This window comes from Nymphaea colorata, unplaced genomic scaffold (genome assembly GCF_008831285.2).
Source record: "Nymphaea colorata isolate Beijing-Zhang1983 unplaced genomic scaffold, ASM883128v2 scaffold0135, whole genome shotgun sequence".
NCBI classification, from domain to species: Eukaryota; Viridiplantae; Streptophyta; class Magnoliopsida; order Nymphaeales; family Nymphaeaceae; genus Nymphaea; species Nymphaea colorata.
Window position 1 is genome coordinate 21,047 of NW_022204641.1, and position 20,596 is coordinate 41,642.

General features: G+C 38.2%; 1 protein-coding gene, 1 non-coding gene and 2 pseudogenes across 2 annotated transcripts; all 4 read right to left on the reverse strand.

Moving 5' to 3' along the window:
• Positions 1-116: 116 nt before the first annotated feature.
• Positions 117-955, reverse strand: LOC126409368 (30S ribosomal protein S2, chloroplastic). Its single transcript, XM_050075394.1, has one exon. The coding sequence runs from the start codon at positions 825-827 to the stop codon at positions 117-119; it is 711 nt and encodes a 236-aa protein (XP_049931351.1). The 5' UTR covers positions 828-955.
• On the reverse strand, positions 875-5,347 carry LOC126409352 (DNA-directed RNA polymerase subunit beta''-like; annotated as a pseudogene).
• On the reverse strand, positions 5,347-8,159 carry LOC126409370 (DNA-directed RNA polymerase subunit beta'-like; annotated as a pseudogene).
• Positions 8,160-15,653: 7,494 nt separating this feature from the next.
• Positions 15,654-15,728, reverse strand: TRNAD-GUC (transfer RNA aspartic acid (anticodon GUC)). Its single transcript has one exon. It is a non-coding gene; the product is annotated as a tRNA-Asp (tRNA).
• Positions 15,729-20,596: the final 4,868 nt, after the last annotated feature.

The following is a 20,596-nucleotide window of genomic DNA, read 5'->3' on the forward strand; positions in this document are numbered from 1 at the left end:
TAATATATCCCCGGCAATGAAAATCTCCTTTTTCACATTCAGGAATAGTAAGAATAACCGATTCAATGAATCTCTGGGTTTCCCGAAGCGAAGTAATTGACTTATCTTATTATTAATCAACGACTTCTTATATAGCTAGAACGTCCCTGACAAATTGCGGATACTAATTTGTTAAGAATCAATCGGATGGAAGCTATAGCGTCATCGTTGGCTGGAATCGGAATATCTGCGAGATCTGGATCACAATTTGTATCGATTAAACAAATAGTTGGAATACCCAAAGTGACGCATTCTCGAAGGGCCGTATATTCTTCTTGCTGATCAATGATGATTACAATATCGGGTAACCCCGTCATATATTTGATACCGCCCAGATATGTTTGAAAGTGAGATAATTGTCTCTTCAATATTGCTGCATCCCGTTTCGGGAGACGACTGAGTTGCCCCATCTCGGCTCTCACTCTCAAGTCCCTGAACTTCTGAAGCCTCGTTTCCGTAGTGGACCAATTCGTTGACATACCACCGAGCCATTTTTTATTGACATAATGACACCGAGCCCTTATTGCAGCTGATGCTACCGAATCAGCTGCCTTATCTTTCGTACCAACTATTAGGAAGTGTTTTCCTCTACTTGCTGCGTCAAAAACTAAATCACAGGCTTCTGATAAAAAACGAGCAGTTCTCGTAAGATTTGTAATATGAATACCTTTACGCTTTGCAGAGATGTAAGGTGCCATTCTAGGATTCCATTTCCTAGTACCATGACCAAAATGAACCCCCGCTTCCATCATCTCTTCCAAATGGATGTTCCAATATCTTCTTGTCATTTATCCCCACACTTCCTCTAAAAAAAGAGACGAGGTACCCTGAAATAAATAATTGTTCCAATGGAACCTTCTACCGCGGGTTAACCGTTGATACACGGTCCAAGCTTCATTATGAATTCCTTTACCCTTGGTTTCGATATTCTCTTTATTAACAAATGACCATTATATTAGCTTAGCTAATAATGAATCCGCTCTTATGAACGATTGGATTAGATCCCATAGCATAGAATGGTTGTTCTGATGTATTATGGAAACTCTTTGGCTTTGGGATGCAAGAACAAAATAATTCTCTGTGGTGGAACAGAATATCTCTCATTTCCCCCCCGAAAAAATTCTTCTTTTGTATTTCCAAAGGAATGTTGTTGTATTCCCTTGAACGGTGAACGAATCGTTTGAATCCGGTACCAACGGGTATCATCCCCCCCAGAACAACATTCTCTTTCAGACCTTTCAACCAATCAATACGACCCCGGAGAGCGGCTTTTGCTAAAACTCGAGCGGTTTCCTGAAAACTAGCTTCTGATATGAAACTTTGAGTATTCAGAGATGCTCTCGTTATTCCCAATAAGACGGCTCGGTAACAAATAGCCTCTTCCAAAGCACGACCTGCTCGTTCTGCTCGCAACAATCCGATTAGTTCCCCGGGTGAAAAAACATTAGACATTCCATCTTCTGAAACCAACACTTTTGATGTTATTTGTCGTACAATAATCTCTATATGCTTATTATGAATCTGTACCCCCTGGGATCGATAAACCTTTTGGATCTTATTAACCAAAGAAATACGACTTTGCGCTATGGTGAGTTCAGCACCAATCAGGAATCCCCAAGGAATTCCAAGAATTCCTGTTATATGTTCGTTCCAACCTTCAACCCTTTTTTCTAGGTTCATCGATATTGAATCAATCGAACGAACTTCTAACACTTGTTCAACCTTTGGAAGGCCGTGAGTTATATCACCAGATCTCGATTTTTCATATATAAATGTAACTAATGTATCTCCTTCGTAAAAGATTTCTCCATAATCACCATGAACGGTTGCTCCTCGGGTCGCCAAATAGGGTTTAGCTGATCTTATTATGAAAGAGTCAAGATAAACCATTATAACTTGACCAGATTTTATGCGTGTTCCGTGTTTGGATAGACATACATTTTCACAAATAAACTGTCCGAGGCTCATTATTCTGGTTGTGGATGTCTCCTCACAATAATCGTGAGGGAGAAAGCACGAACCGAATAGATTAAAAATGATGTCACTGCATGGATTTGCATTAGAGATTCTCCCGTTTTCGTCCACTAAATAATACTTAAGTAGTTGGAAAGTCTGTTTTGGATTATTATTATCCAGTATTAAATATTTATTTAACAAGATCTCATTATGAGTTATTGAATGATAAGATGGGGAAAAATTATGAATTTTAGGTACAGTACCTAAGGGACCCAACAAATTAAGAATTGGAATCGGGGTATCCTCTTTTTCTTTAATTGATTCTTTGGTCACATTGTGATATTTCGAAACATTGATGCGAGAACAATTAGATGATGAAAAAACTATAAGAGATTGGCCTTCTTTATTTCTATTAAGAAATGTACGAACGGTTCCTTGATGTTGACTAAGTGATTGAATTTTAACCTTGGAAGAAAAAAGATTGGTATTGGCGCAATATGACCCAGTATCAGGAATCACTGAACCTGGTCTATCATTCCTCTTTCCGGTATACAAAATAGGAGACTTCACCAATTCAATTCTTATGAAATATCGAATCAGATCATTTGCCCTTACTTCAGCAGAAGAAGCCTGAACCTTTTCTATAGAACCTTTTCTGTCTTGGTCCAAATTCAATACTAAACAAGTACGAACCAATTGAATACTTGTATGGGAAATTCCTCGAATTGGTTTGCCATCCCCATAAAGGATATAATTGACAACTTGGAGTCGCAAATTATCCTTTTCCTGTAACATATCCCCAGGGAAAAGCGTTACTAGATTTATCCCATCAGCTATTTCATATGTCACTACGGGTCGTACTGAAACAAAATATTTTTTCTTGATAGGTGTGATCCGTTGGACATAGACCCAATTTTTCCCTTCCCAATTTTTCCCCTTTGATCCCTTATCCATTTTTTTTCTTGCTCCTGGTGGTATCAAGATCCCAATGTGTCGGGATATCTTATCTGTTTCTCCAGGAAAATGGATACCTCCAGAAAAGATTTTCAGTTCAATCTTTTTTTTTTTTTTTTCTATTCGGACCAATCCACCTATTTGGCTTCTTGTATTAAACGTAATTCGTGTATCTACTCCAATGATACTATTGTTCCGTACCATTATGGATGAAGACCCGGGCAAGATATGGACTTCTTCGGGAATGACAAAAAATCGATCTACTTTCATTTGGTATTTCGGTCTAGATTCTTTTGGTCTTCGATACTCAATCAGACCCTCTTTTTTGACGATTGAATCGACCTCTATGATGCCATATTTGGTAATTCCCGAACTGCTTCTTCTGTATCGTGGATCGTCGAAATAAGCAAGAATACTATTTCTACGTAAAATACCATTTGCGGGTATTTCAACCGTGATACTAGTACTAGAATGAGGCGTTAATTCCTTCTCCCGTTCCGGATCATATTGGAATGGTATGATGAATCTATTTCTTCGCCTCTTCGCCAATAAATAAGAATTCTCTTGGAGAATGGCGGGATATATGAAATCCCCATCACCTTTGGATATGACTCGCTCAGATCCTGCTGCATAATCAGAAATCCTTCGCCCTTTTCTCGCCAGGGGATCCGAGCCAAACAATTTGTGTCTCACTCGATTATTATTCACCGAGAAGTCAGAAATGGATCTCTCTTGGACAGAAAGAGATTGAACATTCATTTGATCTTGATCCTTGTGGAGTGAAAAAGGCACTAGACTGGATTTGCACGGACCCCCCGATAAGATCCATAAATGACTTGTTTTGGGTAAGAAATGAACATTACCGTGTGTATATTCAGGTGCATGGTACACACCGGTACTCCAATGCATTTCTCCCTCTGAGTCAGAATAAATATGTTTTCGAACCCTCTCTTTAAAATGGAAAGTGGATGTTCCAGCACGAATCTCAGCAATCACTTGTTCTGATTCCACATATTGATCATTTTGAACCAAAAGAAAACTTTTTGGTGGAATATTCACACTATGTATAATATCCTGACTCTCAATAGTCACATATAGGTCTACATAGCAGAGAAAGGCAGGATGTCCATGACGTGTGCGTGTGGGATGAACCAAATCCTCATTGAATTTGATTTTTCCATTAGAAGGAGCTCGTACATGTTCCGCAGTACCACCTGTGAATACTCCACCGGTATGAAAAGTTCTTAATGTTAGTTGAGTCCCTGGTTCTCCAATGGATTGACCCGCAATAATACCTACTGCTTCTCCCAATTCAACCAGGTCACCATGAGTGGGACTCCGACCATAGCATAATCGACAGATCCAAGATGCACTTCGGCAAGTGAAGGGAGTTCGAATATATATTGGCTGCGCCCGAGAGGTCATGAATCGATTGACAAGCCCAATCCCAATATCTTGATTTCTGGTAGCAATGCATCGTAGACCTAGATATACATCGTTTGCTAATACGCGACCTATTAGCGTTTGGATCAAAATTCTTTCCGTCATCCCCTTTCGAAGACTCACGGAAATACCTCGGGTACTTCCACAATCCGTTCTACGTACAACAATATGTTGAACTACTTCAACAAGTCTACGCGTGAGGTATCCAGCGTCTGACGTTCGTACAGCAGTATCCACAACTCCTTTGCGGGCTCCGTAGCAGGAAATTGTATATTCCGTTAAAGAAAGTCCTTCGCGTAAATTGCTTTGAATGGGTAAATCAATCATTTGTCCTTGGGGATCTGACATTAATCCTCTCATACCTACTAATTGGTGGACCTGAGATGCATTTCCTCTAGCTCCAGAATAGGACATTATATGAACTGGATTTGAAGGATCAGTCATCTTAAAATTAAGATTCATTTCTTGTCTCAAATATTCACTTGTGGCATACCATATCTCGATTGATTGACGTAATTTTTCTACCGCATGTACATTCCCATAATGATGGTGCTTTTCCAAAATCAAACTTTGTTGTTCAGCATCTTGGACTAACCATCTCTTAGAAGGTGTTGTTAAAAGATCATCAATTCCTAATGAAATGGATGTAGCGGTGGCTTGCTGAAAACCCAGAGTTTTACTTGATCCAGAATGTGTGATGTATAGGCTATTCCGAAATGATCTATTAATCTGCTAATAAGCCGTTTCATGGCAGTTCCATCTATCACTTTATTGTGAAAGACCAGATCGGCCCGTTCTGCCATAAGTACCTCCATATTCTGATGAGTAGGATTCGACAATGGGTTTGAGTCAGTGATACTAAGACTTCCTTTCCTCGATCTTGATTCACTTACAAATTCAGGAATTATGATACTAGTTGAACCAGACCGAACTAGATTCCGAGAGATATCACATATCAGGTACCATATGAATAGGACCGACAAAACCCCTGTACGGCTTCTTCTATTTCTCGATAAAAGGAAATATGGCCAACAGTAGTTCGAATGTATATACAAAGCATTCCTTTTTTTACACTTCTTACTACTCGATAGTGATCATAAATCTCATGATAAGTGCCCAAAGATTCATATTGAACTTCGATGGGAACTTCTCTATTTATTGAGGCAATGACACGTTGATCTAGTCGCCACCGTAGCCATAAAGTACTATATAAATCGATCCCTTTCTGCCGATAAGCCCCAAGTGCATCGTAGGAACTACAAAAATAGGGTTCTTTCCCTTTCCTATACTCATAATTACTATGATCAATTCTTTCATTTTGGTAGTTTCTGGGGTTACATGGATTATACCTATTTGCACAAATACCTCTACGATTCCCCATCGTTAATACATAGAGCCCCATAAGCATATCTTGAGTGGGTACGGAAATGGGATCCCCAATGGCTGGAGACAAGAGATTCGTATGAGAAAACATAAGTAAACGAGCTTCTGCTTGAGCTTCCAAAGATAAAGGTACATGAACAGCCATTTGATCTCCATCGAAGTCCGCATTGAATCCCTTACAAACCAATGGATGTAAACAAATAGCTCGTCCCTCCACTAAAATAGGTTGGAACGCCTGTATGCCTAATCTATGCAAAGTGGGTGCTCTATTTAGCAATACAGGATGCCCCTGCATAACTTCTTGAAGTATTTCCCATACAATGGGTTCTTTTTCCCGAATTTTACTTTTAGCAAGTCCTATGTTGGAAGCAAGATGTTGTCTGATTAGACCACGAATTACAAATGTCTGAAAAAGCTCTATTGCTATTTCTCGAGGTAATCCACATTGATGCAGTGAAAGCGAAGGGCCTACCACAATGACGGAACGACCCGAATAATCGACCCGTTTACCAAGTAGAGTCTCGCGAAATCTTCCCTCTTTGCCTTCAATTACATCTGAAAACGACTTGTAAACTTTATTGTGACCGTCCCTCATTGGTTGTCCGCGGATCCCATTATCAAGAAGTGTATCTACAGCTTCTTGTACCAATTTTTCCTGACACATTACTAATTCCCCGGCGTAGATCTACTTGTTGTTAATAGATCGGTAAGAGTATTGTTCCGATAGATAACTCTTCTATAAAGTTCATTAATATCTGAACTCATTGATTTACCCCCATCAATCTGAATGATTGGCCTCAACTCGGGAGGAAGAACTGGTAATAGGGACAAAACCATCCATTCTGGTTCTACATTTGTTCGAAGAAAATGCTTAGCCAATTCCATGCGTCTAACCAAAAAATCTTTTCTCCTCCCAATTTTTCTATCTTCCCAGTCATTCCCGGTTGATCCTTCTTCTCCAATTCCTTCCATTCCACCAATGAACGATCTATAATAATTCGCAAATCCAGATCGGCTAATTGTTCTCTGATAGCAGTAGCTCCGGTAGATATTTCTCGATTTCTAAATGTATCGAAGCCTTGGGTAGTAAAAAAAAGTGGGATACTGTATTTCCGGGATTGGATTTCATATTCGAATGAACCTCGTAATCGTAAGAAAGTAGGTTTTTTAGCTATGGGCCTAGCAAAAGAAAAATTGGGATAGGTTCCTATAGGATCTTCCCCCCCCCCTAAAATCGGACGTGAAGGTTTCCTCTCATCCGGCTTAAGTAGTTATACCAAATAAGGGGAACTTCCAAATTTTGCTCTAGAAAACCCCACAAGGATCTACTCCTTACTCAAGTTCCCAGTGAGGACCAACCCTCATTGATTTGATTTCATTCTTCCCTTTACTTCCTCAATTAGTCATTCAATTACAACATAAATGTGAAATTATGAGTAGTCTACTTCCCTTCGAATGATGAATCCCCTTAAGGAATACATGAAACTCACAAAGGATTTACTTGTCTATATATCGTTCCGTTCGATCCTTTAGGTCCCTACTTTACCTCGACGATTATGCCATGTTCTTCCTTGAAGCATATATGCGATGGATAGACTCCTGTAACCGTGCCATCATATTTCATTTCTAATGCTTAACAGAATTTTTTTTATAAATTTAGAATTCTAAAAGGAATCTAATGGCTAGATCCACGAAAGAACATGAAAAAAGTTTAACGAGGTACAACTAGCAATTCCCTATTACTCTCTTAGGGAGTCGACCATGGATTAATCCTCTTTCATTTGGAGGTATTGAATACACCCACACCCAAATTCTGAGCTTCATGTTATTCTTACCAATAGACATGTCAGAGCTAGAGGCATCCCAATCGGATTAAATAGGATGACAGTTTTTCATTCTGAATCTGTAAAATCGTAATTTCGATCAAATCACACATCGCAGTATACCAGGCCTTCTAATTCCTTAAGAGGTTTATCTGAAGATTCGCGATATAACTAGGAAGACGTTTCAAATACCACACATGAGTCACCGGGCATGCTAGTTTGATGTATCCCATTTGATATCTTCGGATCCGAGAATCAACAGATTCGACTCCGCATTGTTCGCAAAATTTCGGTTCTTCTTTTTCACCCCCGATCACTCGATAATTTCCACAAGCACAAATTCCACTTTTTATAGGTCCAAAAATTCTTCACAAAACAACCCATCTTTTTCCGGTTTATTGGTTTTGTAATGAAAAGTATAGGGTTTGTCACCTCTCCAACTATCTCTCCATTCGGTAGGATTTTGTTGGCCCAAGCACGTATTTGTTTAGGAGAAACTAATCCAATTCGAAGTTGTTGATGTTTATACTGATCGATCATAGAAGAAAAATTATGATTCATTCCGATCAAACTTCCTTCCTATTCATCTGGAAGTTTTTCTCAGATACAAGGAATGATTCAGTTCCAGAGATAAAGATCGTAGTTCGCGAACGAGCAATCGAAAGGATTCTGGCGCACCCTCAGGATTAGGTATTGTTCCCCAACGATCGTGGTACCAAGTACTTCCTGACGAGCTCTAATATGATCGGATTTATAAGTGAGCATCTCTTGTAAATATGAGCAACACCAAATCCCTCTAGAGCCCAAACTTCCATTTCTCCTACTCGTTGTCCACCTTGCTTAGCCCTTCCCCTAAGGGTTGTTGTGTAACAAGTGCATAATGACCACTGGAACGTCCGTGGATTTTATCATCAACTTGATGAATTAATTTTAACATATAGGACTTTCCTATTATAACAGGTTGTTCAAAAGGATCTCCTGTTCTTCCATCAAATATTCTGCTCTTTCCAGGATACTCGGGTTCAATACCCATGGATTTGCTGTTTGCTTACTGCTTCATATAATCAGAAAACACTAGTTTTCTCGAAGCCTCTTGCTCGTATCTCTCATCAAAGGGTGTATTCTATAATGTCTGCCCAGCAGGTCTCCCGCTAACCCGAGCGAGCATTCAAACATCTGTCCCACATTCATTCGCGAAGTACTCCTAATGGATTGAATACCATATCAACAGGTGTTCCATCTTGCAAATAAGGCATATCCTGTCTAGGCAAAATTTTTGAAATGATACCTTTATTCCCATGTCTTCCAGCTACTTTATCGCCACTTTGATTTTACGTTTCTGTGAGATATATACACGAATCATTTCTGGATTATAAATGGAACCCCCCTTTTTCTGGCCCCACCTGACATCAATAACTCGACCTCTTCCGCCTATAGGCAACTTTAGACAAGTTTCTTTTGCAGTGGATACCTGAATGCCAAGTATGGCTCGTAATAATCTATCTTCTGGGCATAGGATGATTCTTTCGCTGTCTGAGGCGTTAATTTACCTACTAAAACATCACCAGTTTCTACCCAAGATCCCAGCATCACAATTCCATTTCTGTCTAAATTGCGGAGTAAATAAGGCTCTAAATGAGGTATTTCATTAGTGATTCTTTCAGTCCTTGGCTTGTCACATGAGTCTGAATTTCATATTTCCGGATATGAAAAGAAGTATAAATATCTCATAGACTAGACGTTCACTAATGAGTACGCATCTTCAGAATTGTAACCCTCCCATGGCATATAAGCTACTGATACATTTTTCCCCAAAGCGAGTTCGCCACCAACCGTAGCCGCACCATCCGCCAAAATTTGCCCCTTTTCAGGCATTTACCCCGATGAACCTGAGGTTTTTGATGCATCCAAGTATTCTTGTTGGAACGCTGATACATAACCAACGGAATGCTTATAGTGTCCCCATTACCTGATAAAACGATCTTTTCAGCATCGGTATAAATGATCTTCCCTCGCGTTCGGCTATAGCCGAACCCCCTGAATCGAGAGCCGCTTGGCGTTCCAAGCCGGTTCCAACAATACACTTTTCGGACTGAGAAAGCGGAACTGCTTGACGCTGCATATTAGAACTCATTAAAGCCCGATTCGCATCATTATGCTCGATAAAAGGAATGAGAGAAGCTCCAATAGAAAAATATTGGAAGGGATAAATATTTCGAAGATGAATCTGTTCCCATGCAATAGTCAAGAATTCTTGACGGTATCGAGCTGGACCAACTTCTTCTTCCTGAATACCCCGAGTCAACGCCAAAGAATTTCCCGCCGCCACCATATAGTATTCATCTCTACTCGGGGATAAATAAACATCTGTTCTTCTTTTGATCTCTCAGATATTTCATAAATGGGTCTCTATAGACCCCCAATCACCAACCCTTGCATGAATAGCTAAGGACCCAATAAGTCCAACATTGATTCCCTCGGACGTATCAATTGGGCAAATACCCCATAGTGACTAGGATGGATATCTCGTATACGAAACTAGCAGTTCGTCCTGTCAATCCCCAGGACCCAAATAACTCGATTTTCGCCCATGAACTATTTGTGTCAATGGATTAGTTCGATCCAAGACTGAGATAAAGGGTGTAGGCCGAAAAATGATTCATAAGTTGTTGTTAATGAGTTGAAGTTACCAAATTACGAGGAGTCGGTATTAATTTATGCCGAATTGCTCCACATATAGTTCCCCGAACCACATTTTCCAAGCGAACCAAAGCCAATCCGAATTGATCCTGTAACAGATCCCTACAGAACGAATACGTTATTTTCAAGTGATTCATATCGTCGAGTGTACCCATTCCAAATTTCATTCCGATCAAATGATCGCAGCAGCCAATACATCTCGTGGTAACAAAACGTATTGTTCTGGGGTATATCAAGATTCAGTCTCTGGTTCATATTTCGTCGGCCAATCCTTCCTAATTCACATCTTTGTTGAAAAAATTCTTTTGTAATTCTTTACATAAGGACTCAGAAAACACCGGATCACCGCCTACACAAGCAAATTTTTGATAAAACTCTAAAATGGCATTCTCCTTTGAACCAATCTTTTTTTCTCCTTCTCGTTGGGAAGACAAGAAAATTTCAGGGTAGCAAACATTGTCTAGAATTTCTCTTAACTGAACCCATAGCTGATGATAGAACTAAATAGAAATTTTTTGTTTCCTGCTTACACGGGCCCATATCCTTTCTTTCTATCAATCTCTAATTCTGATCTCCTCCCCAATCTGATATTATGGTGCCAGTATAGACAGAAATTCCGTTATGATCCAATCCTGTACTGTAATAAATACCGGACTTGCATATTTGATTGATGACAATTCTGTAAATCCATTACTATAGAGGTTCCCAAGGAATTCATTAGAGGAATGTTTCCAAGCAATACGGTTTGTTCTTGCATATTTCTACCGGTTCTCCAAATTAACCCCGCCGGTACATATAACTCAGAGAATATGTAATTGATTCATACACAGCATCTCTTTCTTTATCAAAGGTTCCACCAATTGATAAGATTCCCAATAATTGAAATTCAATTTCTTGATCTGTATCTTCAATTTTTGGAAATTGATGAAGTTCTTCCATCAAGCCCTGATCAATGAACCTACAAAATCCCTCAAATTGGATCTGACTAAATCCAGGTATGTAAACATTCCCTCATCTCCACCATCCCGGAGCATCTTTAGTTTCCCGTTTTCGAAAAAATCCCATTATTGGCTCACTCTTTACCGAACCGTACGGATACAGATCGATCTAGCAATGATGGAATGTATATTCCGTTTACTGAATCACATGAAATTTTATTCAACCCCAAACACATACATATATAGTTATATGTAAATGGAATGTATGGGCGGAGGAGAAGGAGAATTTGTACTAAAATTCGAGCAACAGATGCAAATCTAAATGACTCGATAAAACATCATGGAAACAAGTGGATTCTGCCACTGATACCATACCTATGGATACCATACCTATGGATACCATACCTATGGAGTCTTATTACTTATTAGAGAATATCAAATGGTCTATTTGATCCCATTTCTTTGTATATCTTCTACCTTTTATCTATCAATTATGTTATGATATTATGATCAGATCTGGTTAGTACCAGAAAATGGATGATTCGGATTGATCTGTTCTATATCTACTATATCTATGTTATATAAATGATAGAGAGACAGAATAATCAGAACATTAGAAAAATCCGGGTGGCTTTTATTTTAGCACTTAGCTCGTGATTCCGTTGTTCAAAAGATAATTCACACAAAGAGGGATCTATTTCGACCATTTCATTGAGTTGTAGTAGAATACAATGCAGTACGTACGTAAGGAGTTGTATCGATGAAGTAATGCGAAGCTAGCTAATCTCGCTAGCCCATACTTATTGCAGTTACACTTGGATATATATTTCGTTCTGCTTATATCATGAATTTCTATTCCAAATGATCATGATTGACTATAAGGTGTGTAAGCTATCTTACTGTTTGGGGTTTACATAAACACATAGTTGTTATTATAATTAATTGGAATTGAATTGGATGATTTTCTTTCTTATTACATTAAAGTAAAGCATTTGGAGATCAAAAGAACCTTTCGTAAATTCACATTCACATTCTGAAATAGTTAATGTTCCAATAAGTATTAAATGACTGTGACTGGAAATTTATTCTTTATTTCTTTTTATTTCAATCAATCAATAAAAGGAAGTTTTTAGTCTTATGTTGAGATACTATACAATAGATCTAAGAAAATCTAAGAAAATGATCTCAACTAGAGGAAGAGTAAGTGGGTAAAAAGATGGATAGGATAAGGAAAACAGAATTGGAAGATGCAAATCCAATAAAAACCAATGATTCAGTAACCCTCTCCAAAAAGAGTATTTACGCCCATTTATTATTTCTTTTTGGCGGCATGGCCGAGTGTAAGCGGGGGACTGCAAATCCTTTCTCCCCAGTTTCAAATCCGGGTGTCGCCTGATCAACACAACAAATGGCTCGGAATCCTGCTTCGCTGATATAACTGCCTGATTCTTGCCCGTGGACGAAAAGGACCGTTGTACTTATTTATTATCTTCAGAATCCGCTTCAAAATACGCAGGTTCTATGAAAGAAGGGCTGTAAATCTTTGCTCCGAGGATCCAACTTATAGGAAAGACTATAACTATCAATCTTTCCGAATTACCATACCCTACAATGCCACTGTAGGTCTCCTGATCAGTCGTGAATTAGATCTCGCTTAGATTCCCACGGGGGAAATCCTAGGGTTGTGGAGAGGCTGAAAACTTGTATACAGGCCGTACTCGCGATAGGATTTCAGTGCTCAGCCAGTCATTCAATAGTGAATGGTTAACTGGCCCCTATAGAAGAAAGTAAAAAAAATTTTTAATTTTTCTGTGTAACCCCCGCAATGTAGCAATGTAATAGGGGTCTACCGATTGTTTCACAGAACAGAGATAGTAAGGTTAGCTTAGGAGAGACAGTTATCCATCTTGATGGTATATATGTAGAATATTTTCCCTAGAAACGCAACAAAACAAAATAGATCTTACTATTACGACATGTTCCATTCCCCTAGTAACATCCCCTTGATATTCTAATGGTACGTGTATCTGTTGCGCTTGTGCTTAATTCTTCCTCACCACAAATCAATCCTATATAGGAAATAGAGACTTGTTACAATACAAGCGGATCCATTGGATCGGTTTGTCAATAGCTTTAATCATAATCTCTTTTTTTTGACTCTGCACCCCCAATTCCCCTATTATTATTTTAGGATCAATAATTAACAATTCCTTCATATTCATCGAGATAGGGGCATGATTCACATGGATATAGTAAGTCTCCTTGGGCTGCTTTAATGGTAGTTTTTACGTTTTCCCTTTCACTCGTAGTATGGGAAGAATGGACTCTAAGGGTACTACTAATGAGTGTAATTGAGTGATAATCAGCTTGTATCAATTGTTTAATTTCATAATAGATCGTTTATGTTTAAATAAACATATTTCCATCTCAAATTCCACAGAAATTTAGTAATAATACCTTTCATTTTCATTTAACCTTGATCCGCTATCTCAATTATTCCCGCTTCTATTTTGAAAATCAAGCAACTCCCCTGATAATGATAGAAATTATTTTTTCTAATCAAATTGATTCCTCCAAATATTCCATTTCATTTTGATGAACCCGTTCTTTCTTACCATAACATAACATCATTATGGCATAACATTAACATCATTATGATATACAATGAGGAGCAACAATCCCTATTTGATTTCTTCCCTCTTACTGTTCAAAGGGGAGTCGTTCTGCTATTATGTAGATAATACAACTTTATACTGTAGCGACGAGAGGCTACGCATAAGAAAAGAAGAGCCCCGGTGATCCACATATACTTACCTAACTCCTGCATTTGATTTATGCTTTATCGCCTCACCATCAGGGTTCAAGCATGAAAAAAGGTCTACTACCCCTTTCCAGATACGAATAACTTACCATAGAACTCCTTGATCGTCTAGTACAGATCATCCAATTCACAATTCTTTCTTTTTCTTCGGAATTAATTCTAAAAAAAATTACTTGCCTTTCTTTTGTATATGCACATACTACTCCTCCACTCTTTCGCAATAGTAAATTAATTATTCTACTACTTAATTTAATCAAACAAAAATCTATCCTGATTACGATTATCATTATGAAAGTTATTAACTAATGAAAGATTAATGAAAGAGAAACCTATGAATTAGTACAATTCATTATTAACGTTAGATTCTTTCGGATTCATCAAAATAAAAACGAATGGATGGTGACGAAGAGATGAATGGGAGTGCTATTGAATCTATATATATATATTATATATAATATGTGATAATGAATTTATGGATTGCATCCACATGTATGTATGTAGATTGATTTTAAATTGATCTCTATCAATTCCATATCCATATCTTCATACAATAGATAGTACGGTAGAAAGGTTCATATAGTTCCCCCACCGTACTATCTATCTATTGATACATACACCGAGATTCAATCCAGTCTGCTCATTCATTTAAGACTTGGAATTGTCATCCCTTTCTTTCATTATTGAATCATTTTTAAAAGAACTAAACTAATAAAATTAGACTAACTCAAGTTTCATTCAAATTAATCATTTTGACTGACTGTTTACGTAGATATAAGTAAAAAAGCAGTAGGAACTAGAATGAACAGCGCAGTAGCAAAAATGCGAGTATATTTACTTCCATAATCTCATAATTTCATTTTATTTGCTTCGCAAGAAAATCGGGATCTAATCCATAGAGATGATCAATCCTTCTCCATAATTTTGAATTCAATGGATTAATTAAATCCTGATAATACTGAATCGGATTCTAATATCATGAATAACAATATCTGATCTATCAAATCAATTCATCGTCGAGAATGAAATAGTATAACATAGGAAGATCTTTATCCATACGAATCGAAAAATTGCATTCCTGACCCCCACCCAAGAATCCCTTTGAATTTCTCATATTTTTCTACTCTTTCGTTCCTTTCTATAACCCGCCTCCTCATTCTTTATAGAATGATATCATATGAAGAGGTTCGACCAGTATTCCATCCGTCATAGATCCAAACAGTAGAAGTGAACTGGAAAACGAATTAAGTTCTAAGCTAAGTTTTGTGATGACTAATCTTCTTGAAAGACAGAGAAAAATGAAAAAAAAGATTATTCGTTCTATTTTCTATCTCCACCCCAGAACAAAGACAGATCTTTGATTGATCTTTTATTAGTATCGTATCTCCTTCTTTCCTTAATCAGACGTATAAATCGAGAATCCCAGCGTGCATTTGGCGAGATAAAGAGATTGTCCCCATTCAATAGTATTGAGCTTACCTTGCCCGATGATAAATTGAAATCAGGATCCTTCCACCTGGAATTAGACACTGCTCTTTGTCTCCTCCCCTTCGCAGAAGGCGGAGAGATGAATCAATCGATTCATAGGATCCCAGTCGGTGCGGACTGACGGGGCTCGAACCCGCAGCTTCCGCCTTGACAGGGCGGTGCTCTGACCAATTGAACTACAATCCCAAGAAAATGAGGTGTACAGCTACATTATTATTGTTATTTGATTTTATATTTATTTTATTTCATCGAACCATAACCGTATAGATAGATCATATAAAAAAATACGACGCCTGTAACGGATATACTGATATACATATCTACATAGATAGAAGAGAAGATGGATGGATAAATAGCAAAGCAACCTGTGGTTATTGCCAAATTGACTGACAATCCATCTTTCAATGAAAAAGGGCTCTTTTCTTTTTCATCTTTCATTGATTCTCGGATTGGCTGAAAATAATTCAAAATAATTCATAGATCCAGATTGTTAGAAACATCAGAACATGGAGGAACAAATAGAATCAAGTTGACTCTTTATTCCTCCATATCATCATGTATTTTGGAGTACGGATTGGTTATATCATCCTCAAGGATCGGTGAATTCTTGGGCCGACTGGATTTGAACCAGCGTAGACATATCGCCAACGAATTACCAGTCCGTCCCCATTAACCGCTCGGCATCGACCCAGGAAGAATCAATTGTCGGTTATGATAATTCATGGTCAATTTTTCTTTCGTCGTACCCTACTACCCCAGGGAAGTCGAATCCCGCTGCCTCCTTGAAAGAAGATGTCCTGAACCGCTAGCGATAGGGCACGCCCACCCGATCGCCATCATACTATACTCATAGTATGAGTAGTTTTTTGAATTGTCAATGTCAATATAATGAATCTAGATACGAACAACCTTTCGTGCTTTTGTGATTCCGTATACATATAATATTAATGTAAAAATTTCTTTATGTTCATTCAGAACCTTTCATTACATTATATATTATATATTCTTATATAACAATAACAATTCTTATATAACAAAGATGAATTATATAATCTAATCATAATCAAAATAATGAGTATAGGGATGTCTTGCCCGACAGAAAAATCAAACCCATTCATTCTAATTTCACTCATTGATTCGCGCATCATTAAGATATAATAGACATAGACTGTTATATACTATCATTTCATATATGTATTTATATATGTATTAATTGAATTAACTATTCATTGTTCCTGAATGAGCCCCCATCGTATATGTATATTGTATATTATATACAATATATACAAGATATAATTGTACAAATATAATTGTACAGTAATCCAGTAGATGGCTAAATTGTGAATTAAACAGGCCCTTTAACCAGCGGTAGATAACGCCATGGTAAGGCGTAAGTCATCGTTCAAATCCGATAAAGGCTTTTCCATGAACTGCAATGGTCATTTTCCGCATCCGGTAGAGATGTATAAAAAAGAACTGCCTGGCAAGTATAATGAGTTATGGGTTGAACACTGTTCATTCATTATGATAATAGGATTCCCGCATTAGAAGACTACTATGTACAAGATATACTCTGTTACTAAGAAACTCTCGTATTCAATTTTTGTCTTGGGACATAGATATTCTAGATACCCAAGTAGCAATTACCAAAGTATTCATACTTCTCTCTTGTTCCAATCAGGATCAAATCCAGCGGAAAAATGATAAATGGAGAAAAAAAGTAAGTGGACCTGACCCATTGAATCATGACTATATCAGCTATTCTGATACTAAGACTGATAGCAAGATTCGATATAAATGAAATTGTGCAAGCAGATCCGTAATTTCCTTGGACCACGCAAGATATTGTGGGTCGATTGAATCTTCTTCCTCCTCCTGGGTGCCCCATAGGAATATCCATAGGAATAAATCGCTATTTATTTTCTCTTCTCCACCGAAACCGTTCATTCTGAGTTACAAGAGCAATCTATTTTTCAATATCTTTGACTGATTCTAGAAAAAAAAAAAGACTAGGTTATGTCTATATAGGATTTATATACAGATATCTGATCATGAACTCACGCAGCACCATTCCCTACTGATGCATCCGATATTTTGGTTCCGCCAATGCGAATAATCCGAATCATGAAAAGGAACGTTTATTCTAGTTCCTATAGCGGACAAAAAGAAAAAGTATATCCTTTTTCTACCGGTTAATAACTTAAATAGGAAAAGGAGACAAAGTTTCTTTTTTTGCTTCAACCCATGAAAACATATACTCTGGGTGAAAAAATACTCTGGAATTGAGATTCATCCGAGGAGAAAAAACAATAAAAAAATAAACAGTAACAAAAAATACTATTACTATTAAATAACACAACTACTTTATTCGATTATAACTAGATTATTATAAACAGTAGTATAGATCATATATAGATCATACTATATAGATAATTCATATATAGTAATATAGTAACATATACACAGAAATAGAAATTAGGAAATCTATTAATTGCACAGATATACACAAAATTGCGAGAATCCATAACATAAATAGTTATCTTTCTAATATCACCACTCAGATCCAACAATCAAATCATTGATGGAAGGAGGGAATAATCTGGAAGCAATGGTAGGAAAGAAGGATCGTTGCTCCTTCATTATTCATAATTGAATCTGATTGATAAGGCATAAACAATCGGGTATCGATGGTCGTAGGAATAGGAAAAATAATAGGTGAGCTAGCATGCCTAGGTCGTTGGTACAGTAGAAAGAAGATCCGTATTGTATCTTCGAAACCAAAAATTTTGAAAGGGTAGTGGACGGGAATCATCTATAGACGATCAAACCTTCATATACTTAGATAATGATATGAGGTGTTCGAAAATGGTTAAGTAGTAATAGGAGGATCACTATGACTATAGCCTTGGTAGATTACCAAAGAAGAAAATGATTATTTGATATTATGGATGACTGGCACGGAAACCGTTCGTTTTGGGTGGTCCGGTCTATTGCTCTTCCCTTGCGCCTATTTCGCTTTAGAGGTGGTTCACAGTACAACCTTGTAACTCATGTATACCCATGATGGCTATTCCTATTTGGAAGGCTGCAATTCCTAACCGCTGCAGTTTCTACCCCTGCTAATAGTTAGCGCATTCTTTATGCTACTATGGCCCGGAAGCACAAGGAATTTACTCGTTGGTGCCAATTAGGCGGTTTGTGACTTTGTCGCTCTCCACGCGCTTCGGACTAATAGGCTTCATGTTACGTCAATTCGAACTTCTCGATCTGTTCAATGAGACCTTATAACGCAATCGCATTCTCTGGTCCAATGCTGTTTTGTTTCCGTATTCTGATTTATCCACTAGTCATCTGCTGTTCTTTGCGCTATTTTGGCGTAGCAGCTATATTCGTCATCCTTTCTTCCAAGGTTTCATATTGGACATTGAACCCATTTCATATGATGGGAGTTGCCGGATATGGGTGCTGCTCTGCTATCGCTATTCAGTGCTACCGTAGAAAATACTTTATCGAGGATGGGACGGTGCAAATACATTCCGTGCCTTTAACCCAACTCAACTGAAGAGACCTATCTATGTCACTGCTAACCGCTTTGTCACAAATCTTGGGTTGCTTTTTCCAATAAACGTGGTTACATTTCTTTAGTTATTGTACCATCACCGGTTATGATGAGTGCTCTTGGGTAGTCGCTGGCTTTGAACCTACGTGCCTATGACTTCGTTTCCCAGAAATCCGTGCAGCAAAATCCTGAATTGAGACTTTCTACACCAAAAATATCTTTTAAACGAAGTATTCGGCTTGGATGGCGGCTCAGATCACCTCATGAAAACCTTATATTCCCTAGGATTCTACCCCGTGGAAACGCTCTTTAATGGAACTTTAGCTTTAGCTGGTCGTGACCAAGAAACCACCGTTTCGCTTGGTGGCGGGGAATGCCCGACTTATCAATCTTCCGGTAAATTACTCGGAGCTCACGTGCCCATGCCGATTAATCGTATCTGGCTGGAGCAATGAACCTATTGAAGTGCTCATTCGTACCAGAGAAACCTATGTAGAACAAGGATTGATTTTACTTCCCCATCTAGCTACTCTAGGTTGGGGGTAGCCCTGGGGGAATTGTAGACACCTTCCATACTTTGTATCTGGAGTACTTCACTTAATTCCTCCGCATCCTAGCTTGCGGTATTTATCATGCGCTCTTGACCCGAGACTCTTGAGGAATCCTTCCATTCTCGTTATGTATGAAAGATAGAAATAAAATGACCACAATTTGGTATTCACTAATCTGTAGGTCTAGCGCTTTTCTCCTATGTTCAAGGCTCTTTATTGGGGCTATATATACCTGGCCCTGGCGGTGGAGAGTAAGAAGAATTACCAACTGACCCTTAGCCCAAGTATATATTTGTTATTTACTAAAGTCTCCCTTGGGGAAAGATGATTGTTAGTGTGGACGATTTAGAATATAATTGGAGACATGTATGTTAGTTCCATTTGTATACTTGTGGAATCTGCATATCTTAACCAAACCCTTTGCTGGCTCGCCGTGCATTGTATGGTCTGGAGAAGCTTACTTGTCTTATAGTTTAGGGCTTTATCTATCTTTGGTTTCACTGCTTGTTGTTTCGCTGGTTCAATAATACCGCTTATCCTAGTGAGTTTTACGGGCCTACTGGCCGGAAGCTTCTCAAGCTCAAGCATTACTTTTCTAGTTAGAGACCAACGTCTTGGGCTAACGTGGGATCCGCTCAAGGACCTACTGGTTTAGGTAAATATCTAATGCGTTCCCCGACCGGAGAGATTATTTTTGGTGGGGAAACTATGCGTTTTTGGGATCTCCGTGCTCCCTGGTTGGAACCCCTAAGGGCCCTAACGGTTTGGACTTGAGTAGGTTGAAAAAAGACATACAACCTTGGCAAGAACGACGTTCGGCGGAATATATGACTCATGCGCCTTTAGGTCTTTAAATTCCGTGGTGTGTAGCTACAGAGATCAATGCAGTCAATTATGTCTCTCCTAGAAGTTGGTTATCTACCTCTCATTTGTTCTAGGATTCT